Source organism: Stegostoma tigrinum, chromosome 5, assembly GCF_030684315.1.
Source record: "Stegostoma tigrinum isolate sSteTig4 chromosome 5, sSteTig4.hap1, whole genome shotgun sequence".
Taxonomy (NCBI): domain Eukaryota; kingdom Metazoa; phylum Chordata; class Chondrichthyes; order Orectolobiformes; family Stegostomatidae; genus Stegostoma; species Stegostoma tigrinum.
This window is the reverse complement of record NC_081358.1, coordinates 78,276,562-78,295,346: the sequence shown is the minus strand read 5'-3', so window position 1 is coordinate 78,295,346 and position 18,785 is coordinate 78,276,562. Positions and strand designations below refer to the sequence as shown.

The 18,785-nt window shown below is 41.4% G+C and overlaps 1 protein-coding gene across 4 annotated transcripts in view; it reads left to right on the top strand.

Moving 5' to 3' along the window:
• The window catches only part of trappc9 (trafficking protein particle complex subunit 9), a 169,603-nt gene that overhangs the window by 50,627 nt on the left and 100,191 nt on the right, over positions 1-18,785 (top strand). For all 4 annotated transcript variants that reach the window (XM_059646081.1, XM_059646079.1, XM_059646080.1 and 1 more), the window contains 2 exons: positions 3,995-4,116; positions 6,903-7,028. In XM_059646081.1, coding sequence (XP_059502064.1) covers positions 3,995-4,116; positions 6,903-7,028 — 248 coding nt within the window. The remainder of the gene's footprint in view (positions 1-3,994; positions 4,117-6,902; positions 7,029-18,785) is intronic.

The window sequence follows — 18,785 nt, the reverse complement described above, 5'->3', positions numbered from 1 at the left end:
CATGACCACAGTTAGCTAATTGTCAGTTGACCATTTCGTAAGCCATTTGAGTCTAAGCAGCAGTGTGGATTTCTGAAGAAAGCACTGGAGGCACAGCAAGTTAAAGAGCAAAAAGTTCCTAAACCTGTGCTGTGCCCCTCTTGTTCCTGTTGGTTTAAGGCTTCCTATTGTAGTCTTCATGTCAGCAGCCAAGTGTCATTAGTACTAGCACTCACTCAATATTCGGGGAGCTAGGGTGCAAGTAGTTTTCAGCTCCTCTAGTTCAGTGAGAAATATCTTGAACTGTACTTCACATCGCTGTTTAACTTATTCTTTTGGGTCATGTGGGACCATAGGAGAAGCATTAAGTTAGGCCAACTGGACTGTATCCTGGTGACAGAAGTTTGTGTTTTTAAGTCCTGCAGTTCCCCAGTGGAGGTGAAGGTGTCTTGACAGAAGGAACGAGCATGTCCATCGCCTCCTTGGCGATGGAGTCCAAGAGATTCCCAGGGTCTTCCACTAAGCCAGCCTTCTTCATTGTGTTGCTTTCAACTTCCAACATTTTCCTGTATTGACTGGGAGGCAAGGGAGAGAGGGGTGGTTTGAAGCAGCCAGCTGATTCCAATTTCCTGATGATCCTCCCCTCAAGATTAATGATTGAGGGATTTTTCAGCCAGAGCACAGGAGTGGTATTGGCTCAGAGTCTTGCTACATCCCTGACATCAGGTGACCTGGTGTTTCTGGAGAAGGGTCTGCATTAAGGACTGAAATGCCTGGTTTTAAAGTCTAAGGGAGCACGAGGGCCTTCCTTTGAGTTTAGAAGAAGAAGAAGAGCTTTTTCTAAATAGTAGAAAGTGAGAAGTTGTGTAGGCTCATGACAACCTGGGTGTCTATGCAAGATTATTAAAATATCATGAACCAGTACAGAAAATATGTTTTTGAAAGAGCGCGAAGGAGTGAAACTGATATGTAAACTAATCACTTGATTAAAGCCCACCTGGAGCACTGTTAACAGTCTGGGCATCATGTTTTGCAAAGAACGTATTGGTGGAAAGAGTATTGTGAAGATTTATGAGCACCAATTCCTGATGCCAAGGGACTGTAAATACCTGCACTGCCTGTACAACTGCACATGCAATTTCTCCCACTACTGGCATCATGCATCATTATATCAATCCTTCAGCTGGTGTCTTTACTGGGTTTTGCTTGCTCATTCAGCTGCTCTCTCTGTTTCTTGCGAACAATGAGCTGGTCACACTGCCTGCAGGTCACTATTGTCCTGTGTACTGTGGGTTTCTCCTTGTCTTCTCTCTTGAGCATTTGCCATGCACCAACACTGGTTTTCCTGTGGTGTGCTGTTCCAGTTTGTTGCTGTTGCCAACCTCATTTCTACCACGCCGCATCTTGCTCTGTACAGGACTTGATACCTCAATTTCTAACCTGACAGATTGTGATGTAAATTCTGGTGTAGTTTTTCTTCCCCCCCCACTTTGAGGTTTAATTTTTTTTCATCTCCACTGTAACCAAGCTAAGATGTTGCAACAGCATTCAGCATTTAGTAGTCAGTAGTATTGTTGCTCAAGTCCAGCTAAAAGAAGAGTATCTTTGCTTTGGATGTCACAAGAGTTGGTGTCTTAGTAGCCAATATTTGGCAGACACCCTGTTCCTCCTTTTTTCAGTTTTGCTGGATTGGTGCCACCACTGATTCTGTCAACTGCCTGACATATTTTAGGCCTCGATGTCACAGGCACTTTATCAATAACGTGAGGAAAGTGGACTCTGCCGTTGCTTCGTAACCATAATCTGGTTAAAGTCTAATGATTGAAATTAGGCTTTGCAAGAACAAGATCAGAAAATGCTTCTATGTGTATATGGTGTGGAAGTTCAGACCTTTCTTCTCCAAATGGCAGTTGGGGTACAGGCAGCAGTTAATTTTAAATCCAGCGTTAGTCCTTTCTATCAATCAAAGTTGGAACTGTGGAGGCCCGTCGCAGGTTAATGTTAGATTTTGGCGATTCATGACCACGGTTACCTAATTGGCAGTTGACCATTAATGAGCTATTTGAATTTAAGAAGCATTGGCTTACATACAATGCACTGTTCAGTTATACAAAGAAAATATATGCCCATGACGCATGAGAACACTGCTGTTGTGTTGCCCGGACAAGCAGAGACATTGATTTTGGAGTGATTGCAAGACATCAGGGATGAACATTGTATCTTTGGTAAATCTTTGTTCTTCCCTTGACCAGGAGTTGCCCTTCTCTCGAAAATGGTGACTCATTCTGCTCCAATGATCTCTCCACTTATGCCCCCCCCGCTCCCTACCAATACTCTGCCTCTCCCTCACTCCATGCATGTGGTCTCTGTTTCCCCAAGCATGAGCTCTTCCCCACCCCCTTAACCCATTCTTCACCCTCAGAAAATGGGACCAGCAGCCTGTGCTGTCAATCACCTGTCTGTACTCTCTTGGGCAATGACCATTGGTACCTGCTTAAGATGTTAGAATGTTCATTGCCACCTTGTCTGCCTGACTGAGGGTTAGCTTACCCTTCTTTTGAAGAACAAAAACTACTCCATATCCTAAATACCTTGATAGAAGTATCCATCAATTTTTGATGAGAGTTCAATAGAGTATTGAGATCTTATGCTACACTGTAAATACTAGGAAAATCCAGTTTAAAGGGATCCCAATTTGCAACATAAGCCATGATTTCATTGATTGTTCGAACAGGCTTACTGCTCCTGTTTCTCTGCTCCTGTTTCTCTGCTCCTGTTTCTCTGCTCCTGTTTCTCTGCTCCTGTTTCTCTGCTCCTGTTTCTCTGCTCCTGTTTCTCTGCTCCTGTTTCTCTGCTCCTGTTTCTCTGCTCCTGTTTCTCTGCTCCTGTTTTCCACCTATTGTTCTTAAGTCATTAACTTGTAACATGCATTTTTTTCTTTACTTTGAATAAAAATTGCATTGGTTGTTGATTTCCAAGATTTCTGGTATTGTTCCTGAGCCAACTAAGCTTCAGAATGTTATAACTCAAACTTCCAGTTCTTCCTCCTAATTAATACTTTTTGGTTGCACGATTTGATTCTATGATTTTGGAAGTTTTCTAAACCATTGGTTATAATAGTTTTGCATGATTGACTAGATGTGACCCAGTTGGTACTTGTAACTCATGAGCCTAAATTGGAAATGTCGAGGATGAAAGACAACATCTGTTGTATGCTATAGTAACTATTCACTGTGGATTTCTTTGGAACAAAAGAAATTGAAAGCTTGTCTTCCTCAGTTACCATTTGGGTATTTTGCTGTAGGGAGATAGTTTGTTTACAAAGATTCCTAAATGTTCAAAATTTATATTTTGAATTCATATTATTCATAAGTTGCCCGCTCTTTACTTGTCGGGCAACCAGAGTCTCTGCTTGCAACTGGAAGATTTTGAGCTCTTTTTATCCTGGTAACACCCAAGAACACATCATGTAATTTAGTTATGTCAAATTCTGGCTACTTAGTCACTGAAGATAGCCTTTGAGGCTAATCTTGATGAATCTGCTTTGAAGAAGAAAGTGAGGGGCTCAGCTTGACATCCTGCTTAGACTGTAACTTGTTTCATATGGATTCCAAAGGATTATCGGACACTTGAGAGCTGTTTGTGCACAGTGTTGTGATAAGAAAGGCACTCTATTGCATGGACTTATCAGTCCATTGCTTTTGGCTTTTCTGGATTATGTAGACCATTTTGAGCCATTGTACTGAACTGATGTGCTGATAACTGTTTTCTGATATGATCCAAGTTTACAGAGTTGAAGATGGTAATTTCGACTATCATGCTGGTGTTTTCATGTTTGAATCTGATCAAAACAAACCAAAATGATTTGACTTGTGATCGGTAATGTTGTTTAATATAAATTTCTCTGGACTTAACTGAAAATATAACTTTCTTTTTAGTACCCTTTGTGAGAGTATAGATTGAGATTTGAGTTTAGTGTTTTAAAGCTTGCTTTTCTCATTTTGTAAACGTCTAGGTGCATTAACTACAAATGGAATCAGTGCAGATACTAGTACTGAGATTGGAAGAGCGAAGAACTGTCTAAGTCCTGAGGATATTATTGACAAATACAAGGAAGCCATTACTTATTTCGGCAAGGTAAACCTGAAATTGGGCACCGTAGACTTATTACCTGTGTGACTGATTCAATTTGGAGTTTTGTGTATATTGTCACTTCAAATAAGAGAAGAAGATTGTTGAATTAGAAGAAGGCAGACATAAGTAGTTGTTGCATTTAGACATAACCTAATGTCGAATAACTGCCTCCGTACTAGTTACCTTCTACATGTAGGAGATATTTGGTGAACCTTGATTGTTTTGCATGTAGCAAATGTGTAAAGCTTATTTTGTACATGTTTGCACAGAAAACTCATTTAGTTGTAAGCCCTGTGTCAATATCCTGTACAGATAAAATGTGTGCTTTAACCTGATGAGTAGAAGATGATTAACTGGATCCATCAAGCCTGTCCCACACTTAAAGAAAGCCATGGCATTGTGATCAGATCTGTCTCCCCTTCAACATGTCAAAACCACAATTTGGCATTTTCATGGCATTTTTAAGAGCTGCTGATTTATTTTTAACATGAAAATAATTGTTAGATTAAGTTCCATTTATTATGTGCTATGATGTGTCGAGTTTATTGCAGTCATGTGCAGCCTGAGAGCTGGAATGTCAAAATGGCTGACCATCTTGGAAGGCAGGAAATTCCAAGGATCAGGTCAGCAGGAAACCTAGTGAGGGAGAAATATGGTAGCTAGGGGATTTATGTACTCTTCAGATACTGAAATGTTGCATGTGAACATGGACTAAGTCCTGGACAATATTCTGGCTTGATCTGACAAGTGCCAGGTAACAGTTGTGCCAAGTAAATGCCAGTCAATTATTATCTCCAATAAGAAATAATTTAACCACTGCCTCTTGGCATTCAATGGAATTGAATTTCTCCACTAGCAACAGCCTGGGATTAACCATTGATCAGAAACTCAACTGGACTCGACACATAGATACAATAACTTGAAAAATTCAGTGCAGAGAAATGCCAAGTTGTTTTAAAAGTCCTTCTATGATATCAAAAAATGGCTCCAAGAACTAGTTACCACAAAGCCTATGTGCCCTGATAACATTCAAGCAATAATACTGAAGACTTGTGCTCCAGTACCAGCTGCTGTACCATTTGCCAGTTAGAACACTGGCATCAACTTAGTAAAGTGGGAAATTGCACACCATATGACTTGTCCAAGAAAAGCAGGTCAAGTTTAACCCAGCTAATTACTGCCTTATCAGTTCGGTCTCAGCCATCAATGAAGTGATGGATGGGGTTGTTGACAGTGATTTGAACTAGCATTTGCTCAGTAATAACTCACTGACTGACACCTACCAGCTACTCAGCTTCTGACATCATAATAGCAGTGATTGAAACCTGAACAGAAGAGTGACTGCATTTTACAAAGTATGACATGTAGGAGCCCCAGCAAGACTAATGTCGATGGGAATTAGATAATTTGCAAGGTCAGAAGTTGGGAATGTTCCCTGACTGCGCAACGTTCAGCACACTTTGTGCCTCCTCAGATATTGAAGCAGTCTATGTACAAATACAATAGCTAGGCTTGGGTTGACAAGTAACGATTAACATTTGTGTGACACAAATGCCGGACCATGACTATCTCCAACAAGAGGGAATCTAAACACTGCACAGTGACTTTTAAGTGTATTACCATTGCTGAATCCCTCAGTATTAACATCCTGAGGTTATCCTTGAGCAGAGGTTGAACTGGTTTGGTCGTAGAAATATTTTGCCTGTAAGACCAAGTTGGCGCCAGGTGCTCAGTGATGGAAATGCTGCTTCCTGTCTCCCCAGTGCCTATCTACCATTAAAATAAATCAGTAGTGGAAATCTGTGCATTTGCATGTGTAGTTCTGTTAACACTTGAAGCTTGATACCATGCAGGACAAAGCAACCTGCTTGATTGACACTTCATCCACAGCCTCTTCTGTTTTGGTTGGATTGATTCATTCATGGGTTGTGGCTGTCGCTAGCTGGCCAGCATTTATTGCCTGTCCCTAGCTGGCCAGCATTTATTGCCTGTCCCTAGCTGTACTTGAGAAGGTGTTGTTGAGCTGCCTTCTTGAACAGCTGCAGTACACCTGCTGTGGGTTGATCCGCACTGCTTTTAGGGAGGGAATTCCAGGATTTGGACCCAGCAACAGTGAAGGAAGAGCAATATATTTCCAAATCAGCATGGTGAATGGATTGGAGGGGATCTTGAAGGTGTGGTTTTCCCATATATCTACTGCCTTTGTCCTTCTATACGGAAGTGGTCTTGCTTTGATTTTAATGCTGCTTTCACTAACAAATTCGTAGTCAGATATTTCTTTCAACAGGGAAAAACACGACTGCAATATAAGATAGCAACTATTCTGTTTGGCAGAATTAAAAGTGTACAGACTGTATAATCTTGCACTACAAAATATTGCTGAAAATAAATCAGCTGGTTTACTTATATGAAATAATTACACGAAGGCCATGTTGGCCTCAGCTGGATGTGTTGCTGGTGGAGATGAGACCCATCATCTCATTCATTTAAAGAGTATAAATGTGCAGATTGGTCTTATTGACTACAAAATTTCACATTTTCAATTTATCCCTCTTGATACTAGTGAATGAGGCTGAAGTCAGTCAAGTTAAAACTGACAACAAATTTTTCATGCAAATGTTTTGGGTGTGGGGGTTTTTATAAATGATCTGTCAGTTCATATTTCAATATCAGAATTATTGCTTAATTTTTGTGAATTGGCATGCAATATTTAGTTAGAAACACAAGCCAAAATCTAGAAAGAATTACTGTGACACTGAAGTGTACTGTACATTACTTTTATTTTACAGTACAAAAATGCTGGTGTGATTGAACTGGAAGCTTGTGTAAAGGCAGTTAGGGTGCTTGCTGTTCAGAAGAGAAGCATGGAGGCTTCCGAGTTCCTTCAGAATGCTGTCTACATCAACCTTGGCCAGGTAAAGGTTTCTTTTATCAAAACTTTGTGATGCCTTTTTGTGATATTCCTACAATAAGTTATATTAAATAATTTTGAGTGATGGGTGGTTAGTAGCATACTGGTAACGTTACCTTGATGATTAATGTAGAAGTCTCGACAATCAGTGTTGTGGAAACTCACCTGGTCCACAAACCCTTCAGATGTCTGGCCCAAAATAAGTGACTCCAGAACCCCGCAATGTGGTTGACTCTCTGAACTACTTTCTGAAATGGTTTTGCTTGTCAATCTAAGTTACAATGTGAATAAAACTGGATGGACAACTTGGCATTAGTTGAGACACTATTTCTGTAAAGGTATACATAGTGGATCCTCCCTTGCTAAAATCTAGTAATTTCTGTCATAATTGAGTGAGTTGTCCTTCAAACTTGGAAAACTGTAATCTGACGTTGTGTCCCTGACAGCCAATATCTGACAGACTGCTCTGTCACTGTCCCTGGATATACCCTGTCCCTCTGGCTGAACAAAATCACTACAACAAGGAGGGAGTGACCTTGGGGCCATCACTGTTGAATCCGTACTGTATTAAGTCTCGACATCAGATCAAACTTAAAACTGACCACCCATGAGGCACTGTGAACTTCTTTCAGAATTGTGTTCAGTCACAATTTGTAATCTCATGGCTGAGCATATCCTTCATTCTACCCTTGCTATCATCAACAGTGTTGGTCATATCTAAAACTGAGGTTTTTGTGGCCAATTCATGATACAGTACCATATGAATACTGAACAATCGAAGCAACATATTAAAGACAGAGAGCAAAGCAATACTAAAACCAAATGATCAAATTAGACCTCTGCAGTCCTGACTCATCCAATTATGATTGATATTCTACAATCAGCAACTCATTTGAGATGGAGGCAGAAGAAATATTCTATTTTTAATGATGGTATACCCCAGTACATCAGTACAAAAAACTGGCCTGAAGATGGTTCCAAATATTGACCCTGCATATAGAGTGGATGATCCATCTGTGTCCCCTACTGCCCCTGCTAAAATAGCCTAGATTTCAAATATTTTTGATTAAGTCCATGTAGCAGCAAAAGGTGGCTGAAGGTATTGGATACAGCAAGGGCTGTAGTATGATGGTGAGGCATTCACAAGGCTGAGGGTATTGTAGATAGCCTGCAGAGTGAGCACTTCACTCAACATGCTAAGATAGTGTGGATAGATAGGGAACCGTTAACCACTGGATAGAGCAAGAGGACGAGCTAAGTAGTGCAGAAATCCTCTGTTGCCATTCCCCTGTGAAACAGATACATTATTTTGTGTACCACTGTTGGGCATGGTCTCTTAGAGGAAAGTATCGACAGCCAAATGTGTCGCACCAAAGTTGGGTGTGCTGCACAGAAGATGAGGAATAAGTTTGGGAAGGGTGTAGTAATGGGGGATTCAATAGTAAGGGGAACAGATAGACATTGCTTAGGCTGCAAATGAGTCTCCGTGATGGTATGTCGTAAGGGTAAAGAACGTAACAGGACATTCTGACGTAGCAGGGCGAATAGCCAGTGGTCATGGTACACAATGGTACCAATGACATACAAATGCATATTACTTCTACCCCACCTGACTCTGAGCCAGCCATGTTTTGAATGATTGCAGAAATCAAAGACTTCTTGCTAACAGCAAGAAGAAAGGATGCAAAAAACTGTGTCTTTATTCTTAATTTTTAATATAAAATTCAAAATACAATGCAGAAGGTACCCATATACATTAATCTTGGACCAAGAAAAGATTGAAAAACTCCCGTTAGTCCGGGCCTGGCTGGGAAACTGCTAAGGAAGTAAGACAGCTAAAATCTTAGGAGGATGATTAGATTTTTATCAAATAAAAAAAAACTACGAAATGGGATGAGGTCCTAAGAGCAGAATATGTGGAATTAGGAAGTAAGTTTAAAAAGTAGGAACTCCAGTGTAATCATTTCAACTGTGCCAGTTGGACTTCACCTGATGAAGGAGCAAGGCTGAAAGCTTGTGATTTCAAATAAACCTGTTGGACTATAACCTTGGTTTCGTGAGACTTCTGACTTTGACCACCGCAGTCCAACACTGGCACCTCCATGTCAACTGTATGATAATAGTAGGCTATGTCAGATAAAAAGGTGCCTGGAGAAATGGTGCAAGATGGAGGGTTTTAGATTACAGAGACATAGGGACTGGTTTTGGGGGAGATGGGACCATTTGCACCTGGCAAGGCTGGAACTGATGTCCCAGTGGAGAATTTGCTACTGTGGTTCGGAAGGTTTAAACTAAAATGACGACAGGCTGCGAACCTAACTGTGAAACACTAAGGAGGGCAAAAAAAAAAATTAGAAATAGGCAGAATGGTGGGCAGAGAATTCAAGCCACAATGTTTAAATGTTAAATAGGGCTTAAAAATGTTCAAAAAACCTGACTTAAGGCAATGCATGGAGCATTTGTAACGTGGATGAATGTGTCTCTTAAATGGATATGATGTAGTTAGGATTACAGAGATGAGGTTGTAGGGTGACTTGGAATGGGTATTGTATATCCAGGATATTGAGATTTTTGAGGTAAAAGAGGTGGGTAAGTATTGCTGCCTAAGACACCATTAATGCATTGGTCAGGAAAGGTATTAGCTGTCTTGAAGTCGAATCTGTATGGGCTAAACTTAGGATCACCAACAGGCAGCGAACAATGAGGTTGTCTCTGGACCCCCAAACAATGGTGGCAATGTTGTGGAAGGCATTATATGTGAAATTAGACCAGCAAGCGATGCAGGTACAGCTGTCAGTTTAGGTCTTGCTACAATCAAGTCACCCCTCACTCTTTGATACCCGAATGGAAAGTAGCCTAGCCTGCCTCATATTTCATTTTAAGATAACCCGTTCATTTTAAATATATAAAGTTGTGCTCCTCCTTTTAAACCTTTAAAATGTAATGGTGTTTACAATGGTCCCTTTCAATAAGGAGACCAAAACTGCATATAGTATTCAAGGTGTGACCTCACCCAATACCCTGTATAACTGAAGCATAACATCCTTATTTTCGTTCAGTTTGGTCTTCCTTAGGTCCTGTTTATAATATACTTTCCTACCTGTCTACAAATTTAGCTGCCGTATCTTGCATTACCTTCATCAAAGTCATGCAATTGTGAAAAGCCCTAACACGGACTGTTGGAACTCTGTTTATTGTGGACTGTCAGACAAAAAGACCCATTTATTCATACATTTTCTTCCATTCAGCCAATCATTGATTCTTTAGTGCTCATGCTCTGCCTTTTACATCATGTGGTTTTACTTGGTGCAGTAGCCTTTAATGTGGCACCTTGTCATATGTTTAGAAATCAAAGTCCAGAACGTCCATGGGCTTTACTTTTTCCACCACCTATGTTAATCCTTCAAATCTTCCAAATGGCAAAACATAATTTCCTTGTAACCATGCTGACTGGTCCTGATTGTCTTCAGTCTTTAAACTTTCAATGGTAACCTTCTGGATTGATTTGAATACCTTCCCCATGATAGACATTAAACTTCCCAGCTTTTGTTTTCTGCTCCTGCCCTATGTGAATCGAAGAACAGTATTTGCTCCTTTCCAGTCTAATAGAATTTTTACAGAGTCAAGTGAATTTTGGAAACGAATATGAAAGCATCTATTGCCTTGTTAGCAACTCATAAGATCACAGGATGGAGTCTCTCTGGACCCAGAGACTTGAGCCTACAGCTCCACCAGTTTACACAGTATCATTTCCACTGTTCTTTTTTACCTTGCATCTTTTGCTAGGACTTTTTTTATGTTCACTTTAGAGTGATGATAGCAGCAAAATATTTGTTAATTTCAAATTCTATTTCCTTCATAAATACTTGGTACTGAGCTTAAGCATTGTTAGAAGGAGACTAAAAGAAATATTGCATTCATTAGAACTCCGACATAAGAAATAGATTTGAAAAAGAGATGCCTGTTTTTTAAGATAACAAGGTGTAGAGCTGGATGAACGCAGCAGGCCAAGCAGCATCAGAGGAGCAGGAAGGCTGACGTTTTGGGCTTAGATCCTTCTTCAGAAAATTCTGAAGAAGGGTCTAAGCCCAAAACGTCAGCCTTTCAGGTCTTCTGATGCTACTTGGCCTCCTGCGTTCATCCAGCTCTATACCTTGTTATTTCAGATTGTCCAGCATCTGCAGTTCCTACTATCTCTGCATGTTTCTTTAGACTGAGAAGAGCATGCTGATTTAATGAAGCAGTATTGGGCATGAAGATGCTCCAATAACTGTAAATTGGCAGTCATTGTCAGACCAAACAGATTCTGGTTTGTCAGGACATTGCTCATGATCCTTTTTTCTCGGGGGCAAGGTTCAATGTACAGTTCATGCCTATACACGACGAGGTTCTAAGTATACCTTTGTGTGGGTTCCAGCACGTGCAAATGAATCCCTATAAGGCATAGAAGCAGAAACCGCCCATTTGAGTCTGCTACATCATTTAATGAGATCATGGTTGATCTGAATCCTCAACTTTGCTTTTCTGGCTCCTCCGCAAGACTCTTATTCCCTTATTTATTTAAAAATCAGCTGAGCTCAGCTGTGAATGTTCTTAATGACCCAGCCCCAACAGCCTTCTGCAGTAAAGAATTCCACTGATGAACTAACCTCGGAGGTTAAATTCCTTCTCTTAAATGAGTGACCCCCTTATTCTGAGATGCCCTCTGGTCCTAAACTGAGCCCCAGGGTAAAACAATCTTCCCGCATCTACTCTGATGTGTCCCTCTAGAATCTTGTATGTTTTCAGAAGGTTGCTGCTTATTCTTCCTAACACTGAGTACAAGTGCATCCTTCTCACCCTCTCACCATAAGAGAGTCTCTGTATACCCAGAATCAATCCCCTGAACCTTCTCTGGTTTTCCTGCAGTGCCTAGATAAGGGATAATGGTTCACAATATTCCAGTTGTGGTCTGACTAGTGCCTCACACAGTTTTAGCAAAAGGTCCCAATTTCTATGCTCTATTTCCTTTGAAATAAAGGCCAGCATTCTATTTGCCTTCCCTATTACAAGCTGAATTTTGTATGCTACCTTTTTATGTTTTGTGCAGGAGAATTCTCTCTGTGCTGTAGCTTTCTGTAGTATTTCTTCATTTAAATAATACTCAGCTTCTTTAATCTTACACAATATATCCCTTCGGCCAAATTTTGGCCAATTTAACTTGTCTATATCCCTCTGCAGAATCTGCATCTCTCTTTGCACCCCACCTCTCTGTGCCGTCTGCAAACTTGGATATTGTACGTTCACTTTCCTCATCTAAGTCATCGATATATATTGAAAATGATTGTTACCCCAGCACAGATCCCTGTGGCACTTCAATAGATACAGGGTGCTGTCCTGAAAATGCCAATCATGCTTCTCCCAACACCACCAAAATTCCAACTCTTATGTTCTATTATTTAGCTTATTCTTCCTCCGTGCCAGTCTGTTTCCTCCAGCACCATAGACCTTTATCTTAAGTTACCTCGTGTGCATCTTCTCAAGCTCCTTCTGACAATCCAAATATGTTCCATTCACTGCTTCCCCATGATACATCCAGATTTTTATCTCTTCCTTTTGTCAGGACTGGTTTCTCCTTTATCAAGCCGTGCTGTTTTTGCTTGATCATATTATGTATTTCTAAACGATCTGCTATTGCACGCTTTATTATAAGCTCCTAAACGTTTTCCAAGTAAGAGATGTTATGCTAAGTGGTCGATGGTTACCTTTATTTTGCTTCCTTGCCCTTGCCAGTGGAACAAGTTTGAAGTTTTCAAATCTTCTGGGACTTTTCCATAATATAAGGATTCTTGTAAGATTACTGGCAGTGCAACCATTATCTTTGTAGCTTTTTTTTAGTAGCCTAATATGCATCCCATCAGGTACAGGAGATGTATCAATTTTTAGTCTCATTAGTTTCCCTGGTATTTTTTCTGTCGTGATATTTATTGTACTTATTTTCTTTCCTTTTGTCCTTTTGACTTTTTAGTACTTTTAGAAGGCTATTAGTGTCCTCTATCATAAATATTTAGCATCAGTGTTTATTCAAGTCCTTGGTCATTTCCTGGATTCCCTTTGATTAGTTTCCCAGCCTTGTTCTCTAAGGTGCTTGTGTTAACATGGCCTTTCTTTTTTTATATATAAAAATAACCTCTTGCTCTCCATCATGACATTAGTTGCAAATTTGCTCTCAAGGTTTATTAATGTTTTGATTTTTTTTGTTGGTTTTTAAAACTTTCCCAATTCTCAGGTTTGCCACTAATCTATGGCACATTATATTTTTTTTCTTTCATTTTTGACACTCTCCTTCACTTCTCTGGTTAACTATGGTTGGCTTTTCCCTATCCTGGAATCCTCCTTCCTCACTGGAATATCTTACTGCTCTGATCCCTGAACTAGCCATTTTTTTCTCAACTGTCTTAGCAGTTAAACTGCTTTGGTAGTTCAATCCAGCCGGTTTTGCCCTCATTTCTTTTTGTAATAACCCTTACTTAAGACTAGCACGGTTGTTTCCGACCCAAATTCCTTCCAATCAAATTGGATGATGAATGCCAAATTCCATGTGTTATGCTGATTGTTTCAGAAGGGACTTTAAAATCAGGTATCCTCTCTTTAAATGTGCCTTATCACACACCACAAAATAGCCTGAACTTTTGTCGGATTCACAACATAATAGAACATAGAACATTACAGCACAGTACAGGCCCTTCGGCCCTCTGTTGTGCCTACCTGTCATACTGATCTCAAGCCCATCTAACCTACATCTTCTCAATATCAACCAAAGCAAGCCCTCTCAAAATCCTTTTGCATTTGTTTTAGGAAACTGGAACAAACACACTTGATGAATTCGTGCCTGTTGCTTCTGCTAATCTAACTGGCCTAATCTGTATAACAATTGACATTATCCATGATTAATATACTGCCTTTCCATATACCATATACCTTGATTATCTCCTGGTTTATTCTTTGTCCCATTGCATAACTGCTATTGAGGCCTATGGGCTACTACTACCACTCTCTCTTCCCTTTTATGTTTCTTAACTTCTCCCACAGGGATTCTACAGTATTTCGTCCAAGATCATTTCTTGCTACCCTATGTATTTTATCCTGTACTAACCATGGTCCCCCATCACCCTTTCATTTTTGCCTATTCTTTCAAAGTCTCATGCCCTGGGAACATTTAGTTCCCAGCTTTGTCTTTGTCACCATGGCTGTGTAGTAGTTGTACAATCGTACCCATTGCCTGCATTGGTGCTGTAAATTCATTTATTTTGTTCTTACTATTGCATGCATTCAAATAAAGAGCCACTAGGTTTACCTTTTTACTGTTTCCTGCTCACTCAATTCATTATCTGTTTTAATGTTTGCATGCTTTGTCCCTTCCTATTCCAGTGTGACCAGGCTGATCTTAGATTGAGAGATAATGGGAACTGCAGATGCTGGAGATTCCAAGATAATAAAATGTGAGGCTGGATGAACACAGCAGGCCAAGCAGCATCTCAGGAGCACAAAAGCTGACGTTTCGGGCCTAGACCCTTCATCAGAGAGGGGGATGGGGAGAGGGAACTGGAATAAATAGGGAGAGAGGGGGAGGCGGACCGAAGATGGAGAGTAAAGAAGATAGGTGGAGAGGGTGTAGGTGGGGAGGTAGGGAGGGGATAGGTCAGTCCAGGGAAGACGGACAGGTCAAGGAGGTGGGATGAGGTTAGTAGGTAGCTGGGGGTGCGGCTTGGGGTGGGAGGAAGGGATGGGTGAGAGGAAGAACCGGTTAGGGAGGCAGAGACAGGTTGGACTGGTTTTGGGATGCAGTGGGTAGAGGGGAAGAGCTGGGCTGGTTGTGTGGTGCAGTGGGGGGAGGGGATGAACTGGGCTGGTTGAGGGATGCAGTGGGGGAAGGGGAGATTTTGAAACTGGTGAAGTCCACATTGATACCATATGGCTGCAGGGTTCCCAGGCGGAATATGAGTTGCTGTTCCTGCAACCTTCGGGTGGCATCATTGTGGCAGTGCAGGAGGCCCATGATGGACATGTCATCAAGAGAATGGGAGGGGGAGTGGAAATGGTTTGCGACTGGGAGGTGCAGTTGTTTGTTGCGAACTGAGCGGAGGTGTTCTGCAAAGCGGTCCCCAAGCCTCCGCTTGGTTTCCCCAATGTAGAGAAAGCCGCACCGGGTACAGTGGATGCAGTATACCACATTGGCAGATGTGCAGGTGAACCTCTGCTTAATGTGGAATGTCATCTTGGGGCCTGGGATGGGGGTGAGGGAGGAGGTGTGGGGACAAGTGTAGCATTTCCTGCGGTTGCAGGGGAAGGTGCCGGGTGTGGTGGGGTTGGAGGGCAGTGTGGAGCGAACAAGGGAGTCACGGAGAGAGTGGTCTCTCCGGAAAGCAGACAGGGGTGGGGATGGAAAAATGTCTTGGGTGGTGGGGTCGGATTGTAAATGGCGGAAGTGTCGGAGGATAATGCGTTGTATCCGGAGGTTGGTAGGGTGGTGTGTGAGAACGAGGGGGATCCTCTTGGGGCGGTTGTGGCGGGGGCGGGGTGTGAGGGATGTGTCGCGGGAAATGCGGGAGACACGGTCAAGGGCGTTCTCAATCACCGTGGGGGGGAAGTTGCGGTCCTTAAAGAACTTGGACATCTGGGATGTGCGGGAGTGGAATGTCTTATCGTGGGAGCAGATGCGGCGGAGGTGGAGGAATTGGGAATAGGGGATGGAATTTTTGCAGGAGGGTGGGTGGGAGGAGGTGTATTCTAGGTAGCTGTGGGAGTCGGTGGGCTTGTAATGGACATCAGTTACAAGCTGATTGCCTGAGATGGAGACTGAGAGGTCCAGGAAGGTGAGGGATGTGCTGGAGATGGCCCAGGTGAACTGAAGGTTGGGGTGGAAGGTGTTGGTGAAGTGGATGAACTGTTCGAGCTCCTCTGGGGAGCAAGAGGCGGCGGCCTGCAGCCATATGGTATCAATGTGGACTTCACCAGTTTCAAAATCTCCCCTTCCCCCACTGCATCCCTCAACCAGCCCAGTTCATCCCCTCCCCCCACTGCACCACACAACCAGCCCAGCTCTTCCCCTCTACCCACTGCATCCCAAAACCAGTCCAACCTGTCTCTGCCTCCCTAACCGGTTCTTCCTCTCACCCATCCCTTCCTCCCACCCCAAGCCGCACCCCCAGCTACCTACTAACCTCATCCCACCTCCTTGACCTGTCCGTCTTCCCTGGACTGACCTATCCCCTCCCTACCTCCCCACCTACACCCTCTCCACCTATCTTCTTTACTCTCCATCTTCGGTCCGCCTCCCCCTCTCTCCCTATTTATTCCAGTTCCCTCCCCCCATCCCCCTCTCTGATGAAGGGTCTAGGCCCGAAACGTCAGCTTTTGTGCTCCTGAGATGCTGCTTGGCCTGCTGTGTTCATCCAGCCTCACATTTTATGATCTTAGATTGATTTCTGATGTAATTGTTACACTGAATTATTTAAAATGATTTCTAATAGCAGAATTATATCTTCATTGTGGAGATACTTTTCTGAGGCATGCATGCATGGGTTAATTCAATATGAATGACATTGTCAACTGCAAATGATCAATGGGAGAAGTTGTCTGATGCTATCCACCAGTAGTTGGGCAAATGGTCTACACGTCTGGCATCTCACCAGCACTGGAGTTCATGTTGCATTACTTCGTTATGTGGAGGCAGAATGTCCTTCTGCTTCACAGCACCTCCTGTTATTCTGGAAGTTGTGCAAAGATTTGAACTGCTGATGAAGCTTGCTGTCTTACACTCCTATGACACAGTAAATCTGAAGAGTTTTCTCTTATGTTATACTGAGGCTCCTGCCCTACTATCCTGTTAAAATTTTTCATAAAGAAATAAGTAGCACATTGATGGGCAATCATTGAGACCTGTTCAACATTTAATGAAAATAATGACTTGTTTACTTCAATTGGCTATTAAACTTTATTTTAATTCAAGAAAATGTCTTTTAATTTATCTATTGTTGTAGATGGCCTGTATGTTTCAATTAGGAGAAAAAGAGCTTTAATAATTTTTGTGGAAGTTCGGTTCTTTTGAATGAATGTTCTTGAGTCCATCAAATTTTAATTCTTGTGAGATTATGCTACCAAGCATATGGTAAATCTTTTTGATCACGTTCTCTTTGAAATTACTGTGGTGGTACACTCTTTGAAAGTGAGGAATTCATTCTCATGTATGGCTTAAATTTACATGAAACTTCATCCCACACTGAATGGGAAGAATTATTTGTTGAATTTAAACACCTTTATTCTCAGCTTTTCTACCATAAACCAGCATACATTATGGATGCTGAGGACTTGAAAAGGTGCCTAGCTGATCTAGTACATGAATAATGAAAGCTTTCTTTTTAAAATATGTGTGTGTATGCAGACTTGTGGCAGCATTACAAGGCTTCCCAGCCAATCCAGAGATGCACATCTGTTGATCTGACATTGGGGCTAGAATTGTTGTCCTTGATATGTATGATTACATAGAGAAAATGCATGCTGTTCTTAATGATTCAAAATTGTAACCATTGGACCTGTTGCCTGACATGACTGCTCAAGCAAGTTTACTGAAATGTTTGTTGGACTATTTCTAAGAAGAATAACCTGCCTAGTGGTATATATTATTGTATTATTGCATCTGTCCACGATGGTTCATTGCACTCATTTGTCTGTTGGCTGCCTGAGAGATTAACATGCATTGTGGCTGCCTAAGAGACATGCTTGTTGTGCCTTATCACATCTTGACCACTTATGTTCAACCATTTGGCCAGTTAATGTTGCACAAGTTGCTACATCTATTCCTACGAAAGATTCCTTCATGTTCACTTTGAGTGTACATGACTTGCATATTGATAGCAATACTGTGTCAATTAACAGGTTCAGCATTGTGAGTTTACTTACTAGTGTGCTGCAGAAGGAAGCCATAGATGTGTATGTTTCATGACTATATCGTGGTGATTTAAATGAGATTTATCTGAATGTATGTTGAAGTTAAGAACTTTGAAACTAACACTCACAGAAAGATTAAATGACACTGTTGAATGTCCAAATATATGGAGTTGCCTCAAGACCACATTAGGTACAGCTTTTATGAACATTTTCATTAGCTTTCACAAGACAAATGTTCCTGAACAAAATACCCCTTGCACATGTCTAATTAAGTAGGCTTCATTTGTGCTCAAATTCACCTTTTGAAATGGAGCAGTCAACCAAGATCCTTTTCTGCTAGTTGAGAAATCTGCTAATAGATTCTACCAGAATGTTTACTTCGACCAGAAGGTCACCTTCAGGCGTCAGAATATATACATGTTGGGCTTCCTATAGTTCCATGCATTAGAAGATTGGCTTCTTAAACAACCTAGTAAATAGGGCCCAAACCATTTGGTCCCTGTGCAAGCCGAGTGCTTGAATAGGTTGGATCAAGGCTATTCTATGGGATAATGACTATCCCAATCAAATTTTTCCTTGTGTGTCATGCAAAGAGTCAAAGACCCACATTTAGGTCTGGAAATATTTCTGAGTCAGTCTCAAAAATCTAAGAAACAAATGGTAATTTGCTGCGATTTAGCAATATAAATGATATTTTCCAGTGACAGGTAATACTATTAAACCAAAAAGAAATCCTACCTTTCCACATAAATATGTTTGTGATGCTGTGAGCTAAGAAATATATCCCAATGACTGGCAGATCATATCAATTAGCATGTTATTTTATTTGTTC